We start from the raw sequence: 19,873 nt of genomic DNA, 5'->3' as shown, positions 1-19,873 counted from the left end.
ATCAATTCTCAAATTTCTTGGGATGAACGCATAAGTACTTTAACCAGTAAGTTAAGCTCGGCCTGCTTTTTAATAAGGTCCATTAGATCCACAGTTTCAGTGGCTGTTCTCTGTGCACTATACTATGGTGAATTTTATTCTCACATAGCCTATAGTATCCTTTACTGGGGTTCATCATCTAAGGCCTTGGCTATTTTCAGGGTCCAAAAAAGAGCCATTCGGCTAATGAGTTTTGCAAAACACAATGCCCCTTGCCATCCCCTGTTTAAACAATTGGATGTATTGCCAGTGCCATGCATTTATATTTTTCATGTAGTAGTACATACAAAAAGAAATCTATCTGAGTATGTGAAAAATTGTGATATCCACAAATATTCTACAAGGCAGAATGAGCAGCTGCATGTTTTATATGTGCGGACAAAAAATGCAGGTGCTGGCCCAAATCTTATGGGCCTTCAACTTTATGATAAACTCCCAGCTGAGATTAAGGCCCATCAAAGTGTGGCTGCATTTAAAGTCAATCTACTTAGATTCTTAAAATTAAAAATGTTTTATTCAATTGCTGAATTTCTTGATTATGCCTGATATGTCTTGTATCCACGAATGCATTTTGTCACTTTCCCCTGACATGTCTTATATCAAGTGTAACATTTGTAGCTACTTGATTGCTGGACAAATAAAATGTATTATTATTATTATCCTCTTCCAGCACATGTCTCAGACTGCTCAGATGCTAGTTATAAATGGAGAGTCTGGATGGGCGGCATTAGGGAGGGAGATAAGACAGGGGTTTCCATGATCACCCATGCTTTTCAATATTAATTAGAAGGAAATGGTTAAAATGGCAAGAAAAGGAACTGGAGATAGGAATGAAAGTGGGTTGAGAACTCATAAATCAGGTTTGCAGATGATCAAACTTTAGTTAGGCAGTCAGACTAAGGATTACAATCACTGTGGAGTACGTTAGAAAATCAGTGTGATAGGCAAGGGATGAGATCAATATCCTTATGTCTCATTTATAGAGACCTTATATATTTATTTGTTTGCCATACTTGAGATGTTGACCTAGTCAGGAGTTTTTTTAAAGCTTTCAAATGTAATTTACACATTCAGCTTAAAATTGTTCTATAAAAACCATCATGCTTAAGGTAATGAAGTTGCTTCAGGAGGAGAAATAAAATGTGATACCTTCAATGCTATTTCAGTGGAGACTAATATATTATTAGATTAAAAATGCTGAGTGTAACAAGAGGCAATTGGTAAGCTTGAAATAGGGGCTAAATTCATGATAATGTGCAAGAATATTTTAGTGTTTGATCTAATTATTAAATGAAGAATACAATGTATGTTTCCACTGTCCTTCATTTACGTACAACTAGATTCAACGCTCAAGCATCATCATCAGTTACAAATTAATCAAGTCGCTGTCCATTTATATACCATTCATGAGGGAGAGGAGGGGTGGGTGAGAGGGGGGGGGGGGAGAAGGAGGGGAAAAAAGTGGGGTTGCGATCGGCATTGATGGGGAGTGGGGATAGGGGTGCAAAGCGTCAGGAAAGGTGATTGGTGGGTTCACAGTGGGGTGAGGGTTTAGTTGGGTCATTCTGTGAAGGAAAAGGGTACTTCCAGGATTGTATAGAGGTATTAAAACAATAAATCGTTAACCAAATGACTTAGTTTTAAATTCTTCCTGATTTGCAGCTCTTCTTACTTGTCCATCCTCATTCCTTTTTCCATCTGCTGTAAGAGTTCCGAGTTAAAGTGCTAAAAAGTGCTGGGGCCAAACCACCCTTCCTCAATGAGTTCATGTCACTATTGAGATTGCGCATTGAACAAAATTATTACCAATTTAACAATGAATTCTTCAAAAAAGTGGAAACATTAGCCATGGGGTCCCCATTGTCACCACTACTTGTGTACCTGTGCATGGACGATTTTGAAAGTAAAATATTCAGCCTACCCTAAATTTGTGCCAAGAATATTCGCTGTAGACGATAGACGATATCTTTGCTATATGGACAGGCACTGATAGACAGTTAGAAAATTTTATGAACAGCATAGAAACTAGTTGTACATAAATAAAGGACAGTGGAAAGATACATTGTATTCTTCATTTAATAAACATGAATTTCCACCAAGTTAAGCCGGGAACAATTGAAAATTTAATCCAATTGTTTACTTAATTATGAGTGAGGGGGTAGCACAGCTATTAAATTAAAAATAAATGGGGTTTGTAAATGACTTTCATTAACTCTTCATCAGCGATTTCTCTGGGATCTAAACATGGTGCAGGAGATGGTGATTAGTAGAAAATTTTCTCTTCTCTCCCTCCACAGGCCCTATCTCAACTGGTGACTTCCGAGGAGCTCAAAGAAGGCCGCCTGTATCCCAATCTGAATAAAATTACCGAGTGTTCTTTGCACATAGCTACGAAAATTGCTGAGTATGCATACAAAAATGGTGAGTTGGAAAGTTTAAAACTGGTGCTCTTCATTTACTTTGTCCATAGAGTATATTTGATTAATTAATCCATAAATTTAACAATTAAAACTGTAATTTGTAGGAAATCAATTACTGAAAATAACTGTGATATGTGCAAGGGGGCAAATCATTTTTGGAGTATTCTTGTTCCTATACAGGCCTGCTTGTCTTTATTTGCTTTACCCTTTGCTTCATGTAATTTATGGGCATAGCATGTTCACTTTCTCTTTGCACTTTAAACGGCAGGAAGTATATTCTGGAGTTGTGGGATTTGAAGTTGAAGGGAGTCCCAGTACCCGGATCTTCTATTCTACTATTTAATTTTTGGCCAATTGATTTGGGTGTGATCAAAGTGCCAGAGCATGCCACAGACAACACACATTAAAGTAATTAATTGGTGCCGGTATACCTTGGTGGCGAATTGCTTAACATCAATTGATTTTATTTGCAATGCAGAAGCACCACCAATGATATACCTTATATTTATTTGTTGCAATATTGCAGACAGTTTGAATTGTTGAATTAGTAAAACCTAAGTGTTTATTGAACTGAAAATTTAAAAAAATAGAAATATTTAATGTGCACTCTTAAGGCTATAGTAGATTGGTAAGTTTCAATTCTCAGTATTTTAATAAACCATCATAAGTCTATAAATAGTTATATGAACATTTTGACATTTTAACTATGACAATAAGAGGGGAGGAGCTCATTTGTTTCCCATAGGGCTATACTTGGAGCTCCCTATTGCTGGTTACTCTATGGTAATCTAAAAAAAATGGGCAAAGAATACCATAGTCGTTCTACAGATTTGACTCCTCATTAAAAATTGAAAGGAAAATATAAACTTTTTCAGTCCAATAACCAATATTTTCTCATTCCAAAGGCTGCAATATCAACTGGTATAAAATATATTCCATAAAATTCTCTGGGGTTAATTATTTACTCGGCTAGTAGTACCACCATAATTTTGAAAAATTGGAGATATAAGGTTTGTATAAAAAGTATCAGGAAAAGTTTTGGAAAAATAGATTTATTTCAGATATTGCTACAGTTAGTATGTCTCAAAATCCTTCAAAGTACATCCCTTGAGCATGGACATACTTTTGCCAGTGGCTTTTCCATGACACAAAGGCTCCCAGATGGATTTCAGAAGCAATAATTTCAGAGTGTTGAAATCATTCGCCTTGACCAAAGGCAAATAATTTTTATTTATAATTATTGCATTCAAATGCATATTAATGGATGACTCCATTAAAAGTAACTGTTGCTGCATTTCCCGAAGTTTCTTTGGAATTTGGATTTCATAAGGTCCTTCAGGGTACACATGCAAACTTCTTTGTCAGCGCTGAGGATCCCATGGTGGTGTCCTTTGAGGGAGGATTTCACTTTTGGGAATAGAAAATAATCTGCTGGTGCCAAGTTGGGACAGTCCAAAAAGCCAGGGTCTTCTTCAATGCATTGCAAAACACCTTCGCAAGCTGACACTGAACTCTGCTTTTGACCATCCATCAAGAACTTCAAGATGGGTTCAGCGCAGATATTTTGCATTGCCAAATTTTCAGTGATAATGGTGTGCACTGTCATCTTATCAATGTCAACTTGATATGCAATCATGTGCAGAAAATCATGCTTAACATCTCTGTACCATATTTCATCAGTCCAACACAAAATTTCATGCCATACTACTGTTCAATTGTTCGCTGCATTTTGCACTTGAACCAAGTCACCCGACATGGGTCCACTTAAAACATGATCTAGTCTCACGGAACGCTCACTGGCAATTAGCGCTGGGTGCACATTGAAGGTCTGACCCCCCCACCACCGAGCCTGCATGGTGCAAACCTGCTGCAAAATAAAATCACGTCAGGAAAAAAATTGTTCCTGATACTTTTTATACAAACTTTGTAGTTATCTGACACACATTGAAGGTAGCAGCCCAATATGAGATGGAAGTGGGCATTCCCATACTATTTAACCTTATAACATAAAAAAACCATAAACACAGTAATCAACCAGAAGGTCAGTTTGGTAGGTGATTGTAGAGTACTACAATCTACAACTAGTACTAAGCCCGACAGCATGTGAAATTTCCACATTATGGTAGGGGGGGCCAGTTCCTTTCCCTGTGCCGGTTATGGTTTCCGAGGAAGATCTGATACCTGAAAAATCAGATAGCTTGGGTGGAACAGCAGGCACCCAGAGACATGCCCAGGAATTGAACCTGGGACCCTCCGGTCAGCAGTCCAATGCTCTACCCCCTGGTCTACCATGACCTCTTATGACATAAGAAGCTAAAATAAGAATAGAGATTATCATGCTCTGTGCTCACCTAGTCTGAAATGATGAATATTATTATGAACCATTTCACTTCAAAAATATTATTTCTTATCAAAAATTTTAAATTTTGCACAAATATTTTAATATTACTCTTTAGGTCATTACCCTTTTGTGGGCACTCCTTTCTGTTTTGAAATCAATGATACTGCTTTTGTTATCATTTGATTGCAACTCTCATATGCCAGGGGAACCACATTAAGCACAATATAACAGATACTTATGGCTAAATATTTTAATATATTTAAAATAAATAATAAATAAAGAGAGAATACATTCAATGCCAGGTCATAGGAATTAACATCTCAAAAGAGGAAACTTTTTGTGAGAATATCTTTAAATCAATCATGTTCAAATTTATAGTTTTTGCACAAAAATTTCACTTCCAAGTATGCCAACATTAATAATGCTCCTGTGTTGAATACTTTGGTTAATTTGCTTTGTTTTGCTAAAAATGATGGCCTATGAAAACCATTGCTGCTCTTCACAAAGGTGGCATGCCCCCCTCTATAACTGTAGCCTCAAAACTTTCTCAGCTGTATTTATACTCCTAATATTGATCAGGTTTTATAATCTAGCTGCATAATGTGATTTCATGAGCAGATAGTCAGAGAAGATAAATCATGCAACAAAACTCTTATCACTCACTTTTTATTTAACTAAATTCCTTGAAAAAAGAAGTATTTATTGCTTCACTATCTTTCTCCATAGTGAAGAAGTAGCTCCATAATCATTTTGACTACATTAAGGATAAGCACTCGTTTTATGACATTTATCGTTTACATTCAATGAGGGGATGTGGTAGTGATGGACAGAGCACTGGACTACTAACCAGAGGTCCAGGGTTCAACTCCCGGGCATGCCTCTGGGCACCCTTGGCTTCACCCAAGCTGTGTGATACATTTTGGGTTCCAGATCTTCCCTGGGAACCATAGTTGGTACACCGAAAGAAACTGGACCCCTTTATTACAAAAATGACCCTGAGAATATTTGAATTTCACAGCGTTTTGAGCTTTTAAGCCAAGTGCACTCTACCATCACCTATCAAGCCAATCTTTGGGTTGATAAATTTGGTTGATGGTTATTCAGTGTGAAAGTTTTAACACCACCTAAGGATTTTTGCGCTGCCTCACCATTTCGGGATACCTGCCTTCAAACCTTCAATTTTTTTACAAAACTCATCATCACTGGTGGAATGAAGTTCAGTCTACAATTAATAGTAAATATACCAGTGTCAGGTTTACCTTCCAGTAAATTTTGTAGAAATCTTATCCCTATTTTCCAGTATTCACAGGATCAGGAAGTTTCCCAAATCTTAATGTTAAGGGAACAAAATTAGTCAGCCCTGTGATTTGATGGAATAATTCATTTTTCTTGTGCTGATGGCCAAAAAAAATGTTAGATTCACTTGCAGTGGATCTTATGATTATCAAATGTCTGGAAGAGAGAGGAAAGTTTTAACTGTAGGAATTTCGAAATGAAGGTGACTCATGATGGACTGAGAATGGCTTAGCCTACCATAGCTACAGAATACAATTTATTCTGGGATTGGGAGCATATCCTTCATATCACACCCTTCCTCCTGAAGTCACAACCAAGGTATGGGCAGACGGGCAGATGGACAGGTTTCTCATGGGGTGGGCACTCCGACTGAAACCTGATGCATTGTGGCCAGTTGGCTGCAGTCCGACTCCCCACTCGCACTCCCACAAATTGCTTGCTCATTGGTGTGCTCGCGGCTCTTATATGCCTCCCCAATTCTTCCCTCTCCCTTTGCCAATCATTTCAGAGCCCTCTGTGGGCCCCCTCCTCCACATCCAGATTTTTCTCTTACCAAAGCCAATGCTATAAAGTGAAGCTAATCTTTCTTTCAACTTTCTGTTACTCATTGGTTGATGCTTCTGTTGAGGTGCTCTGTATTTAATGCTTTCCCTTGTATAAATCCTATATATGTATATATATGTATATATATACATATATATACATATATATATATATATATACATATATATATATATATATATATATATATATATATATATATATATATATATATATATATATATATATATATATATATATATATATATATATATTTTTAATGTCCACCAAGGCTTAAATTCTTTTCCATTTGCTTTCACTGCTGTTCTATAAATATTTTATTTATTTAAATAACAATTAACTGAAAAACTGGCAAATTGACCTTCACAATAAAGGATTATTAACAAAGATAACAAGGGGTAAAAGATAATAAATAATAATAACAAAATAGATAATTGTAAAATATCGCCTGGAGAGCAAGTGGATATTTGGTTTTGGGGAGCCTGAATAGGAGACCTAATAGAGGACTAGAGTTAGAGGAAACTTTTATGTGTGAGGTGAAAGTTTATAAGCCTGGAATCAAATATTACACATAGATTATTATGAGAACTAACACTCAGGATGGAATGGTCAAAGAGAGAATGGGAGGGTGTAAAAGGATTGCTGTATAGAGTATATGTGAGGATTTTGGATTTAGTGGGGTTAATAATGAGCTTCTGTGCACAGCACCATTCACTAAGAGAAGTGAGGGCATCTTGGAGGGCAGTCAGTCAGAGTGGCTTTCAGCTTTCCTAAAAATTTTGCAGTCCTCAGCTAAAAGAAGAATACTAAGTTGAAGAAGAGAACAGGGTCAGTGATTTCATCAGTATAAAAAGCAAAGAGAATGGGGTCAAGAACGCTAACTTGTATTACACCGGAATTAAGGAGAGATAAGAAGAAGAAATACCATTGAGTACCACTCTCTGAGATCTATTAGAAAGAAAGTCGGTGAGTGGATGACCTAAAAGGTCAAGTATATTTTACAAGTTATTAAGCTCATTTGACAAAAGTACATGATCAAAAATGTTGAAAGGCTTTGGAGAAATGGATGTAGAAAACATCAAGTGGTGAAGACAGCTGGAAAGATTCAATGATTTCACTATTTATTATTGGATGATAAGTAAGACTTGAGCAACCTAGAAGAAAGCCATTTTGTTGGGGGAACAAGGAGGGAATTGTGAGGGAAAGAAAACGACTATGAATAACTTTTCGAAAAGGATGGAAAAACTGGGAGAATGGACATATTTAGATAGTTATCAATATTGTACTTAGATTTTGATTTTTAATAGAGGTGATACATATGCTATTTTCCATTGGCAAAGAACCAGCAGAGAAAAATCTTTTGAAAATTACTGAAAGGTGGAGGCAGTGATTTTGAGAAAGAGTGACCCAGTGGACCTATTTTGACCAGTAGCCTTATTCAGCGGTATGGATGTGAGAAGATTCAGGATTTCATTGGGAATAGCGGAAGAGTGAATGAAAGCCCTTGGGTGAACTGCGTCATAGTTGTTGAAGTTAAGTGGGTGGGGAGAAATCAGCAATACAGAAATCATTTAAAGTGTTGGGACAGAAATATTTCATAAGACCAAGCTTCAGGGAATAGGAGATTCTGGTGGACCTTTTCCTTGTTTTAATTAGAGTCCAGAATCTTATTGAATTTGCCTTTAAATCCTTGGTAATTGCCCCTACGTGGTTGGTATGGTTACAGTAGAGGTGCTTCCTTGCCACCTTACCAATTTGGAGAACTCAGTGTGTGATGATTGGGATGAAATTTTTTAATTACCATGCTGGATCCTTGTTGCAAAGAGTGGTGGTGGCTTCCTTAGATAACTACAAAGGTCTTCATTTGGAGATTTTGCAGATGGGGATAAGGTCATTTATGACTCCATGGAGGAAACTTTAGTAAAGGTTGAGACAGTCCTCAACTGACTCACTCTCCAGGAGGTCCCAGGGCAGGAAGGAAAATCTGATTAATTGCATTCCAGTTCACTTTGTTCCATGCACATATTATTCTGGGTGGAATGGGGGTATGTGGCTGGGGTGTGGGGCAAGTGGTAATTCCAAAGTCTCATGGTCGGAGGAGAAAATTTTTCTGCCAGAGGACACGTATAGCGTGATGTCAAGCGTGAGAATGAGATCCAATGTTGCCATATTTCTAGTTGGTTTAAGATTACATTACCTCAACCATAAACCCCTAAGAAAATGGTCAAAAAAGAATTTTTCATGTGTGCTTTTTGGAACTCCTTTGTCATGGGAGGTTCCATTGATGGATAAACTAGTCTCAAACAATGATCAAATAACCATGTGGGGCACGGACATGAAGCAGGGTTCAAAACAATTCTCAAAGACTGTAAGGAAACTACTGGGGGTCGGGGGAGGCAATAAAAACGAGCAATGTGGCACTTTACATTGCATCATTGCAGAGTAGTGAGTGGTAGAATCACCAGTTTAGCCAATTCTGGAACATGTTTCTGTCCGAAGAATCTCACAGTTTGTATCTAGATCGCTCCAGTGTTTAGATAAGAGGGGAGAATTAAGTGCATACTAATAATCTGCCAACCCTAGCTCTGCGGTCACAGCGAAAAATGTCATTAGTTGATACTAAACGAAGTTCATTGTCGCAAGCCGTATTATTCAGCCAAAAAAATCCATAAAATGTCATTGGTTCTTATTTATCCCGCATACCTTAATGCTTACTACATTTCCTTACTCCTTGAGAATTCTAAATGATCTGCAAAATTTCCTGATTTCTGTTCACTCCTCCCCTTACCATTATTTCATTCATTGTTTTTTCAATCCTTATGCTGAGTAATCTTAAATTGAGTCCACAACAAATAGGATTACTATTCAGAAAATTCTGTCTACTCTTAAGGGAAGGTAATTTACAAGGGTCAGAAACTGTCATTCAGGACTCTTGTTTCTTAATGTTAAAATACTTAAGACCCTAATTTCTATTGTATTTGCATTCAAAGTTCATGGCCTCTATGTTTGTGGAAATACGTCAGGGAAGTAATCTGCATGAAGAATGAGGGCCATCTTTGCCTGCCCATTTCCCTATAACCAAGTAAAGACAGTTTCCAAAGCAGTATAAAATAAACGGAAAAAGAAACAACTCAAAAACTGGTATTTTGGTGGGCAGCCATCGATGGAAGGAATGTTGAATGCAGGCAGGTGACGGGTGAACTAAGAGGTGGCCAATGGTATATTTTTAGAATTTTGACCCTCTCATTTATCAACCGGTGGCACCCAGAAAATAATTAATTGTGAAAAATGAAATTTATCATGGGGATAGCTGAGGAGTTAGTCAGACCACACATCTTGAAGATACTGTTGAGCCCAAAAGTCACAAGGAATACTTGCTCAATGCCAATTGCCAAAAAATTGCTAATGTGCAATTGAAAAAGAAAAGAGTTCAATGGTCTTAATTAGAAAGTAAAATAATACAATTATTTCACGGAAAAGTAGCTATAAGAAAATGGCAGTCTTCTAGACCTCATGTCACTGATGAGATTATGAAAGCTGCATGTCACCAGTTAATGGTGTGGTGTGGGTTGCTTGTGGAGGGGACACCCACGTACCATGGCACACATAGAACGTGATCCGGTGAGTCAAATAGTAAGTGGTGGGGAGAGATCTTATGAGTGTGCTTGTGGGGTCGGGGTTGGTCAAACATGAGAAAACAAACTTTGCAACACTCCTATCCATGATCAATGTTTGGATTCAAATTTTTTATGAAAAGACTGCTCTGAACCCTTAATAAACAGTGCTACACCAACAAACTTAAATGCATTAATTAAATAGTGGTCAACGACAGATATGCACTGGACATCATACACAAATGATAATCAATAGAAAAAAAATTACGTATCTAATAGATACACCATACTTGCATTGCAAATGGACTTTGCTGTGGCCACAAAGAAATATATCTGTGTTACTCCCTACTGACCAAAGGGCTTGATAATATTTTCAAATGAGTTAGCTTAAACATCGCATGTATAAAGCACAGAACACTTCACGACTTGCTGGGTAATCTCAAGGACAAAAGATCATGACCTGAGAAATCCCTGATAGACTAGATTGAATGCATCACTCATGAACAAACATGCATAGTAAACATTCAATAAAATCCCACCGACAGCAAGCTCAAAGAACAAACATATGTTTAAAGTGGGTCCTTTGTAGGATATGTAGTCACCAAACATTTCCTTGAGACAGGATACATCATTGGATCTAAAGATCTCACACAACTGAAACCCATACAGTAAAAAAAAAATAGATGCCACATGGGGAAGTTTATGTATTCACAGACATGAGCAAAATGTCTCGTATGATGTACTTCATGCTAAAGCTATGCTAAACATCCCACCAGTCAATGGTCACCCCAAAATACCAATTTTGGAGTTGTTTTGTCTTTAAGTTATTTCCTATTTAGCCTTTGGAAGTTATCTTCATTTTACCATCCGCCAAAAGTTCAAATGCTTTCAACTTACTTCACTATACTGTACTTTCTCTTGCTTTTTCAGTAAATGAATTTTCTAATTGATGCATGTGGGGCGTGGGTTTGGGCACATTTGTGTGTATTATTGATATTTTCAGGCTTTGCATCAACATATCCGGAACCTAAGGACAAGTCAGCATTCATCTCAAAGCAGCTTTATGATTATGAGTATACATCTGCTCTTCCACCTGTTTACAAGTGGCCCCTCTCTTAAGAGCAGGAATATGGTTAATTGCTCGCCAAAGTATTCATAGAATCATGGTGAGATATTGTCTTTATAAACGATTTTGGTTAACCTATTTTACTTTTGGTGCACTCTTTACCCTAGACAACTGATACATTTGGTTCCCAAGTTATTGAGAGCACATATGTTTGCTTGCATGACTTCTTCACCGCTGAAAATATTTTTAGTTATAGGTCGCCTCATAATCATTGATCAAAAGTGGCAATAAATAAGTTCTAAATCTTATGAATTGTGTGTGTGAATCTTTTTAAGCTCTGCCTTGGAGTTTAAGATTTATGGAATGGAAATTTTTATTTTGTTCTCATAAGATAGCTGAGAACAAAACAGGTATTTGTTTGGCTGCATTTAGACATGTCAGAGGTACATAAAGAACAATCAAAGTTTGTTTTATGTTGAATAAAATGAGCTTGGCTTGTATTCAATGAATTTATTTGATTTGTCAACCTTTAAAAGTAATTAGAAATTGCAGAAATATCAAATTCATTGATTATTTACCTGGTTGATACTCAGCTTTTTACTTATCATGTTGGAGTTTTCATTAATATCTGATTGACACAAGGATTTTCCACTGCTGATTTATTTTTAAATTTTTACTGCTCACTTTATTACCTGCATAGTGCATGCATGAATTTTTTTTTACTGCAGCTCTATTCCATTCCTTAACTGCGTGCTCCTTTCACTGATTCTCTGATTCTCTGCATATAAAAAATATTTTGTCATTTGATTTGTTCTTGGGAAGATGTGCCTACTGCTGAATCTCAGTGCGAAGTGAAATGCCTGCTCACGTTGTCTGTGATACAAACTGCTTTTAGAATGTATGCTGCACCTTCACATTTTGACATTTAATTTCAATTGGGAAGTGTGAATGAAAGTAAAACTAATTAGCTAAAATGATATTTACCTTGATATTTATTAAAGGAAATTATTCTGTTTTGTTTCATTTGCATTTCCCATAGTTAATTCAGTAAAGAAGTGTAATGATTTTCTGCAGGTACTTTTAGTTTAGATTATTTCTTTTCCTCCTTACTTAGGTATGCTTGATGGATCACTTGCCATGCGGTAATATTCTTGAATACCCCCAGTATGAGTGTGATTGAGGCTCATGGGGGTCAAAGTGTAGCACAAACCTGGGTTGGAGTGTGCATGTGCAATTAGGTCAATTTATTTTTCCCTTTTTAATTCAATTCTGAAAACTATTCTTTGATCATAACTCCCAAAAAGTGTATTGTTTTGAAGATTCGCCCTCTGTCATTTGATCTTACTTGTAGAAGGAATGAAAAAGTCTGCCATTAAGTTATTTATGTGTACTTGAGGTTATATTCTGCATTAGGAGAAAGGTTTTGCACTCATGATTGTGCAAATAATCGGTAAAGGAACCCTAAAATTGCGCCCAATGGCAATGGTGTAGTCTGAAGTATTTAGCAACTTAAATGGTTTATTAATAGTAGTCTACCATTAGTGCATGCCTTACCAAGCCTCCTCACCTGACACAGCATAATGTGCTTCCCTATGATACAATAAAGCCTTCATTCAGTCCAACATACCTCTTCTCTTCCTCCTGTTACCTCACGTGTCTATCATTCTCCCTTCTATTGCCTGTATTTTTAAAGAAGTCTTTTTATCAATGCATTATGTAACAGGTATACTACTGCAATGATGATTTGATGGGGACAGAATCATGTATCATGGAAACAAAAAATAATTTGATTGAGCAAAATAATTATCACAAAAGATTCTACTGATCCTGTAGTATTATCTTGGGGTCAGACAATTTTTAGTGAAGCCTAAAAAAAACTCCTTTTTTATTTATATATTTGAATAAACTCCACTTACAATATTTCTATATCTGTACATCTCAATTTTGCATGAAGTAGATGGCTCTTCCCACAGTCCAGTTGGAAATGGCGTTTTCTCATAGGAAAGACATCCTCTCTTACCCAAGTCAACAGAACACAGCTTAAAAGTTAGTTCTTTCATAGAAGTATTTTTACTAACAGCATTGATTCAAAAAAAGTATTTTATTCTCAAAGCTCATCTCCTAAAACTTGCATTTTTCCATCCTTCTTCACATCCATATTAAAACAGCCTTCAATCTGTCCTATCATCCTGCTTCAATAACCATATTTCCACACCATACGAAACTGCTCCCTGTTAAAGTTTTCACAAATTCCTTCTTAACATCCTTACTCAATGTCCTGTCAAAGCCAAGGTCATCCCTTCTTGCCAGAGATTCTGTGATTAATGCAATTTTTTTATTATGTCCCTACTTCTTTGACCATATTGATTCAAAACCCTTTCAAGGTAGCTAAAATGTTCCGCCTGCTCTTTTGTCCCCCTATCTCAATGTTTAACATAGCTCTACTCTTCCAAAATCTCATAACCTTTGTTTTGTCTATATTTGTATTTATCCCACAGGAAGCACTCAGATTGTCTATTGTGCTCACCATTAGCCCTTCGGATGACTAAAGTTTGATTATCTGCAAACCTACCACATTTTTATGATTCAACAGCATTTTTCACTCATATCTTCAATTCTCCCCATGCCTCTTTTACTATTTTCTCCACACATATGTCAAAAAGCACACGTGATGATGAGCACCCCTGTCTCACTGCTCTTCCTAACACTGCCCATCTACCTTTCTCCATGACCACTTGCACCTGAACAGTCAACAGAGATAAATAGAAGATGCAGTTAGGTCTCCAATCCCTCCAGTCTACAACTGTTATCTGTAATTTTTGGGTAATCTACCGGTTAAGGTAAGTATTGGATGGAGAAAACCATCAAATTAATATCTTGTCTCTCCTATCAAAACACAACACAACATCCTACTCTACAACAATCCAATCTTCATCTCCGTATACTTCCTTCCTCCCTTCATCCCATCCAACATCCCAATCCTGTTCCTGCCCTTTCCTCATTTGCCTAACATTCTCCCCTCTGTCAAAGTCTACAACATGCCATTGCCGATCAATATGCTTTTCATCCATTTTTCCTACCTCCATATGATTTCTCCCAATATTCCCCTCTCCTAGCCTACCCCACCTAGTACTCCTTCACTTGTTTTCCTTTCAGTCACTTTAACCTCCTCAATTCGTCTCCACACCCACATTTCAATAACTTCCAATCTCTGTCCATCATCCTGCTTCAGTTTGTCCATAGCTATGCTCCATTTCAAAGTTTTCATGAGCCTTTTCATTAAATTCCTTACTCAATGCCCCTATCATTGATTCCCTCGTCCTCGTCTCTGTGACTAGTGCCATTCATCTCCTTACGTCCTTATTACTTTGAACATTTTGGTCCAAAACTGCAATACATTAATATTTTTACCCAATTCACTCTATTAAATACATTCTTGAAGGAGAAAAATAAACAAATCCTGATAGTATTCTAATTCTCCTTTTATTAGTGACCTCAAAACTGTGGTGTCATCACAGGCAACTCTTCCCGTCTTGAACCCGGACTGACCTTCCCCCTAAATAATCATTTGCCCTTCATATTTATCAGTAATTACATTCTTTGCACAGAATCCTCCAGCACACACCTTTCACTCTTTCAGTTTCCCATTGCAGTTGATTATTATTCAAATCTTTATAATCCCTTCCTCCTAATTCTGTTTTCAAATTCTTCATTCCCTTCTTTCACATATCTTCCCTATCATTTTGTCTGCAATCCATAGTTTCCTTGTCCTTTTTCTATTTACTGTTCCCATAATTTGGTTGACAGCTTTTGATGTCCCTTTTTAGATCCATTTCCATCTTTCATATATGTATCCAGCTCTTCGACCAGTCATCATTTTTTCTACTGCCATCTGGTACTCCTTCCTTTTTGTTCCTGTTTAAGCCACTCCATTCCATTTCCTCAACAGTCTTCCCTGTTAATTCATACCACACTTCATTGATACTGAATTATGATCAGATATAGCATCTGTTCATGAGAAACTGGGCAAATCATTCATGCTGTTCCTAAATCTTTGCCTTACTATTAAATAGTTTAAATGATATATCTCTCATTACCTGGTCATTTTCCATGAAAACCTGTGTTTATTATGGTGTTAAAATCAAGGGTTCATTATAATGAATCCCTGTATCTTGCAGAGCTGCAACTGCTTTCTCCCCATAATCATTCCTGTCAGTAACCTGTAATCTCATACCTCACCAATATCACTGTCTTCACCCATCATCATGTTTCAATTCCCTATCATTATAAAATGTTTCTTCCCAAAAACACCTGAAATGATTTTCTCCAGTTGATTGTATTCCCTTTCCATTCTTTGTTCCCTATGATGAGTTGTTGGCATGTAGATGTGAGTCATGACCAAGCCACATTAGGTGAGAGTTGTGCTAGTTGCAATGTCCATAGCCGGCATTATCCGCAGAAATTCTGGCTGCCCCATAGTAATAGGTATTTAGCAATGCACATGCACAAACATACAAAAAGAAATAATGCTCCAAGCTAAGCAGCAACAGTCAGGAAATTCTTAATGCAATAAAGGAAAGTGCGACTTGTTCAACACCTGTTACTTAATCAGAAAGAAACATAATACGCAAACAGCAAATAAGAAATGATATTCTTAGATAAAAAAGTGCCCATAGAAGCTTGCTTTGTTATCATCACCCAAGGAAAGTATTGAATGAAATCAATCTGAGTAAGTAGTTTGTGCCTTCATTATTTCAATCTTGCAATAGAGTTCATTTTCCTAATCCAAATGCTTCTTTAATGAAATGCTGGGGCTATAAATATGTGCTTGGATTGGCTGCATGATTGGTATGGAAGTGCAATTAACAAACTATATACTTTGCATGCAGGGTGGGATGAATGATGAGTTGTACTGAAATTATTTGAAGGAGGGGTTATTGTACTTATTATATTAAATGGATAAAAGGATCTTGTTTGTTTGTTTGTTTGTGAGAGGTGCTTTTTTGACATAGTTATTCATTGGAAAAAGAAATATTTTATGAGTTCTATGATCAAACCACAAATGCCCATCTTTTTCCATTAATTCAAGAAGTTTTAAAAGTCTTAGTGATATGGGCAGTTTCAAATTTTAAAGTGCCCAAAAGTGCTGGCAATTGTTTACAAATGTGCACTCTAAATATAGAATCATAAATTTTTATAATATAATTATTTTGGAGTGGACCATACTCCTTGCTTTAGTAAGTAAGTACCAGAATTTATATAAATGGCTAAATGAGTGCTGTTTCATTTACTTCACAGGGATAGCATCTACCTATCCAGAACCAAAAGACAAACATGAGTTTGTGAGAGAGCAAATGTATAATTTTAACTATGAGACATCTGCTGTTCCATTAAGATTTCAGTGGCCAGATATTTCTCAGCTAAAAATCTAAATTATGGGAAGGTCTTTTGGGATTGAAGCCATTCACTGTAACTTTTCAAGTATTAGAATGTAAAAATAGTTTTTAAAGAAAAAATAATGAGCTGATGAAGGACTATTTTTTTAAAACAAAGAACATTTTTAACCCAGTGCTTGTGTGGAAATGTTTGGGAGCTTCTTTATAAGGGGATTTAGCTTTCATTTTGTTAAATTATATTACTATTTTAGCTCATGTTAAGTGAGTATAAGGGCATTTCTTAATGACTTTTTAATTGTATTTTGCTGAATTTTGTGATTAAAAGACATAATTGTTCAAGAGCAAATTTCTATGGAAATTCATTCCTTGCAGTGATGCCCAGGTAATGGTTGAGTATGCCTCATCCAACGGATACATCTGAGTCGGTAGCAGACCATACTAATGCATTGAACATCTCTAATTTCATTCATTACCTTTTTATTATTTTATGGCATTCATCATATTATTAATCAAAATACCAGGTAAGTTTTTAGGCAAGGCGATTCAATTGATTTTCCATGATTGAGAAAAAATTCTATTCCTCCCAGATATAGATTAAATCAGAAAGAACTATGAATTTATATTTGTATTCCGTTTTCTGCATATTGGTTTCCCCTTAGTTAGGCATATTCTGTGCTGCTATCTTCATATTTAACATATTATTCTAAGTGACATTATGACTATGTTGCATAAATATTATTACTGGGTTCACTATTTTGACTAGTGTGTATTTTATGAAGAAATAGTGACCAGATAGGAAATGAAAATGGAAGCCATGGAGTGGGTTAAATAATACTCTGACATTATTGTTTTCCATGCAATTCGAAATTATAGGTATGTGTTTGTATTTTTTATTTCAATAATATATGATCAAGCGGGCAATGAAGTTGAAAGCTGAATGGGATTTGAGAGTTTGGGTTTTGAGGTTCATCTGGTATATCTAATTTGGTGGATGCAAAGTAAAATTTTTCGGATGGAAAAGGAAGAATCAAGTAACTTTGAATTCCCAAAGAATAGATGGTGAGAATATCCGCTATTCTGTGGTAACATAGTCATTTGATTATTTGTGGTTCATTTTAATGGAAACTCCACTAAAATATTGGCATCAACAATCTCTCAAAAGAAAATTTTAAATTCAATTCAAATTATTTATCATTTAAATGAAGCTCAGAAACTTATAATTTTAAAAGTAATTCCTTTGACCCTGAGGACACAACATATCAGAGGATCATGACAGGCCCTAATGTAAGAGGAAAGTTTGGACTAAGCTTTTATCAAAGGTACAGATAATACAAATCAGTATCAGAGGTATATTATGAAAAATTCTGAGATGTATGTATTACAGTGAGAGCAAAATGGAAAATATTAGTCATGAGAAAACCTTCAGTAGTTATGCTACTGCTCCAGGGAAGCTGTGCTAATTGAATAAGCTGTTCCTAAATCTTTGCCTAACCAGAATATAATCTAATTGATACATTTCTGAGTCACCTGGCATTTTCCATGTATACCTACGCCTTTTGTGGTGTGTAAACCAAGTGTTGGTGGTGACGAACCCCTGTCTCCTGCAGAACTTAATTGCTTTCTCCCTGCGGTCATTCCTCGTGCCTAAACTGTAGTCCCCCACCTCATCACAATGTCTTCCTTCGCCTACCGTCGCATTCCAATCCCCCATCACTATCAAATGTTTTGCTGCAAGAGCACATGGAATTATGTCCTCTAACTGATCGTATATCCTATCCCCCTCTTCTTCCATACGGTTGCTCAGTGGCATGTATACCTGAACAATGACCAAGTTCGTCGGTTCTGCTTCTATCTCCACTAGTAATATTCTGTCCATTGTTTGCTCTATGTTGATTACACTTCTCCCTACCTTTTCATTCAATATTATGGCAACCCCTCTTGGGCTCTCATCCCATCCCCTGTATATTAATTTATAGCTATCACTCCAGTAATCCCCACTATTCTTTCATCTCAACTCAGATAGAACTTAAATATATTTCCTCTTCCTATCTCTTGCTTTAAATACTCTAATTTTCCTCACCTCAAAGTCATCCTAACATTTCAATTTCCTATTCTAACTAATTTGGTCTTCTTCTTCGGCATCTTCTGTTCTACTGCTGTCAGTTTTCCTTTGCAAGGTTTTCATGAGAGGACGGCTGTGAAAGACTTGCCTTTCCTGCTTCCGGACATGACATACAGCTGATTGGGCTGAGTCCTCTGATTGCCATGACTGATATTCTTATATTGTCCATCATATCAATCTTGGGAATGATAATTGAGGTGGTTTACCTGACTGTATACCTGAATAATAACTAAGTTCGTCGGTTCTGCTTTTATCTCCACTAGTAGTATTCTATCCGTTACCTGCTCTATGTTGACTACGCTTCTTCCTACCTTATCATTTAATACTATGGCAACCCCTCGTTGACTCTCGTCCCCACCGCTGTATATTATTCTATACTTATCACTCCAGTAATCCCCGCTATCTTTCCATCTCACCTCGCATAGACCTAAAATATCTATATTTCCCCTTTCCATCTCTCGCTTAACATTCTCCAATTTCCCTGTCCTCATCATTGTCCTAACATTCCACGTTCCTATTCTAACTAATGTGGTATTCTTCTCCTGCGTCTTCTGTCCTGCTGCTGCTGGTTTTCCCTTGCAAGGGTTTCGTGGGATGACGACCGCGGAAGCCTTGCCTCCCCCGCTGCCGGGCACGACACACGGCCGATTGGGCCGAGCCCCGTGGTTGCCAGGACTCAAAATATCTCTATTGTCCATCATATTTTTCTTGGGAATGATAATTGAGGTGGTTTCCCGTTGCCTCCCTCAATAGTGTTTTTAACGTGACACCATCACTTACTGGCCGCCCCACTGGGGTCAGACGCCATTGCAGCCGCCTCACTGAGGAACAGATGCTGCGTGGACTACCTTTTGTCTGGCTACTAACCTTCGACCTATCTGGCATGGGTGACCCTACCAGGAGCAATGATAATTGCTCCTGCTAGCTCATCCCTAGGGGCCATCGGAATGCACAAACCCTTCCACCACGTCAAGGATGTAGTCCATAGTTGGGAAGGTTTATACACATATAACGTACA

General features: G+C 37.0%; 1 protein-coding gene across 2 annotated transcripts in view; it reads left to right on the top strand.

Annotated features, from left to right (window-relative positions):
- Window positions 1-17,069, top strand: part of LOC139686979 (NADP-dependent malic enzyme-like) — a 103,613-nt gene extending 86,544 nt beyond the window's left edge. Inside the window, exons 11-13 of one of the 2 annotated variants that reach the window (XM_071584027.1) lie at window positions 2,337-2,460; window positions 11,275-11,437; window positions 16,636-16,748. In XM_071584027.1, the coding sequence (XP_071440128.1) occupies window positions 2,337-2,460; window positions 11,275-11,390 (240 nt within the window). In that variant the 3' untranslated portion in view covers window positions 11,391-11,437; window positions 16,636-16,748. Of the gene's footprint in view, window positions 1-2,336; window positions 2,461-11,274; window positions 11,438-16,635 lie in introns of both variants that reach the window. The other variant, XM_071584026.1, reaches the window with a different exon arrangement.
- Window positions 17,070-19,873: the final 2,804 nt, after the last annotated feature.

The sequence above is a fragment of the Hetaerina americana genome, unplaced genomic scaffold (genome assembly GCF_022747635.1).
Source record: "Hetaerina americana unplaced genomic scaffold, ioHetAmer1.1.p SCAF_16, whole genome shotgun sequence".
Taxonomy (NCBI): Eukaryota; Metazoa; Arthropoda; class Insecta; order Odonata; family Calopterygidae; genus Hetaerina; species Hetaerina americana.
The sequence above is the reverse complement of the archived record's forward strand: the minus strand, read 5'-3'. Positions and strand labels throughout refer to the sequence as shown.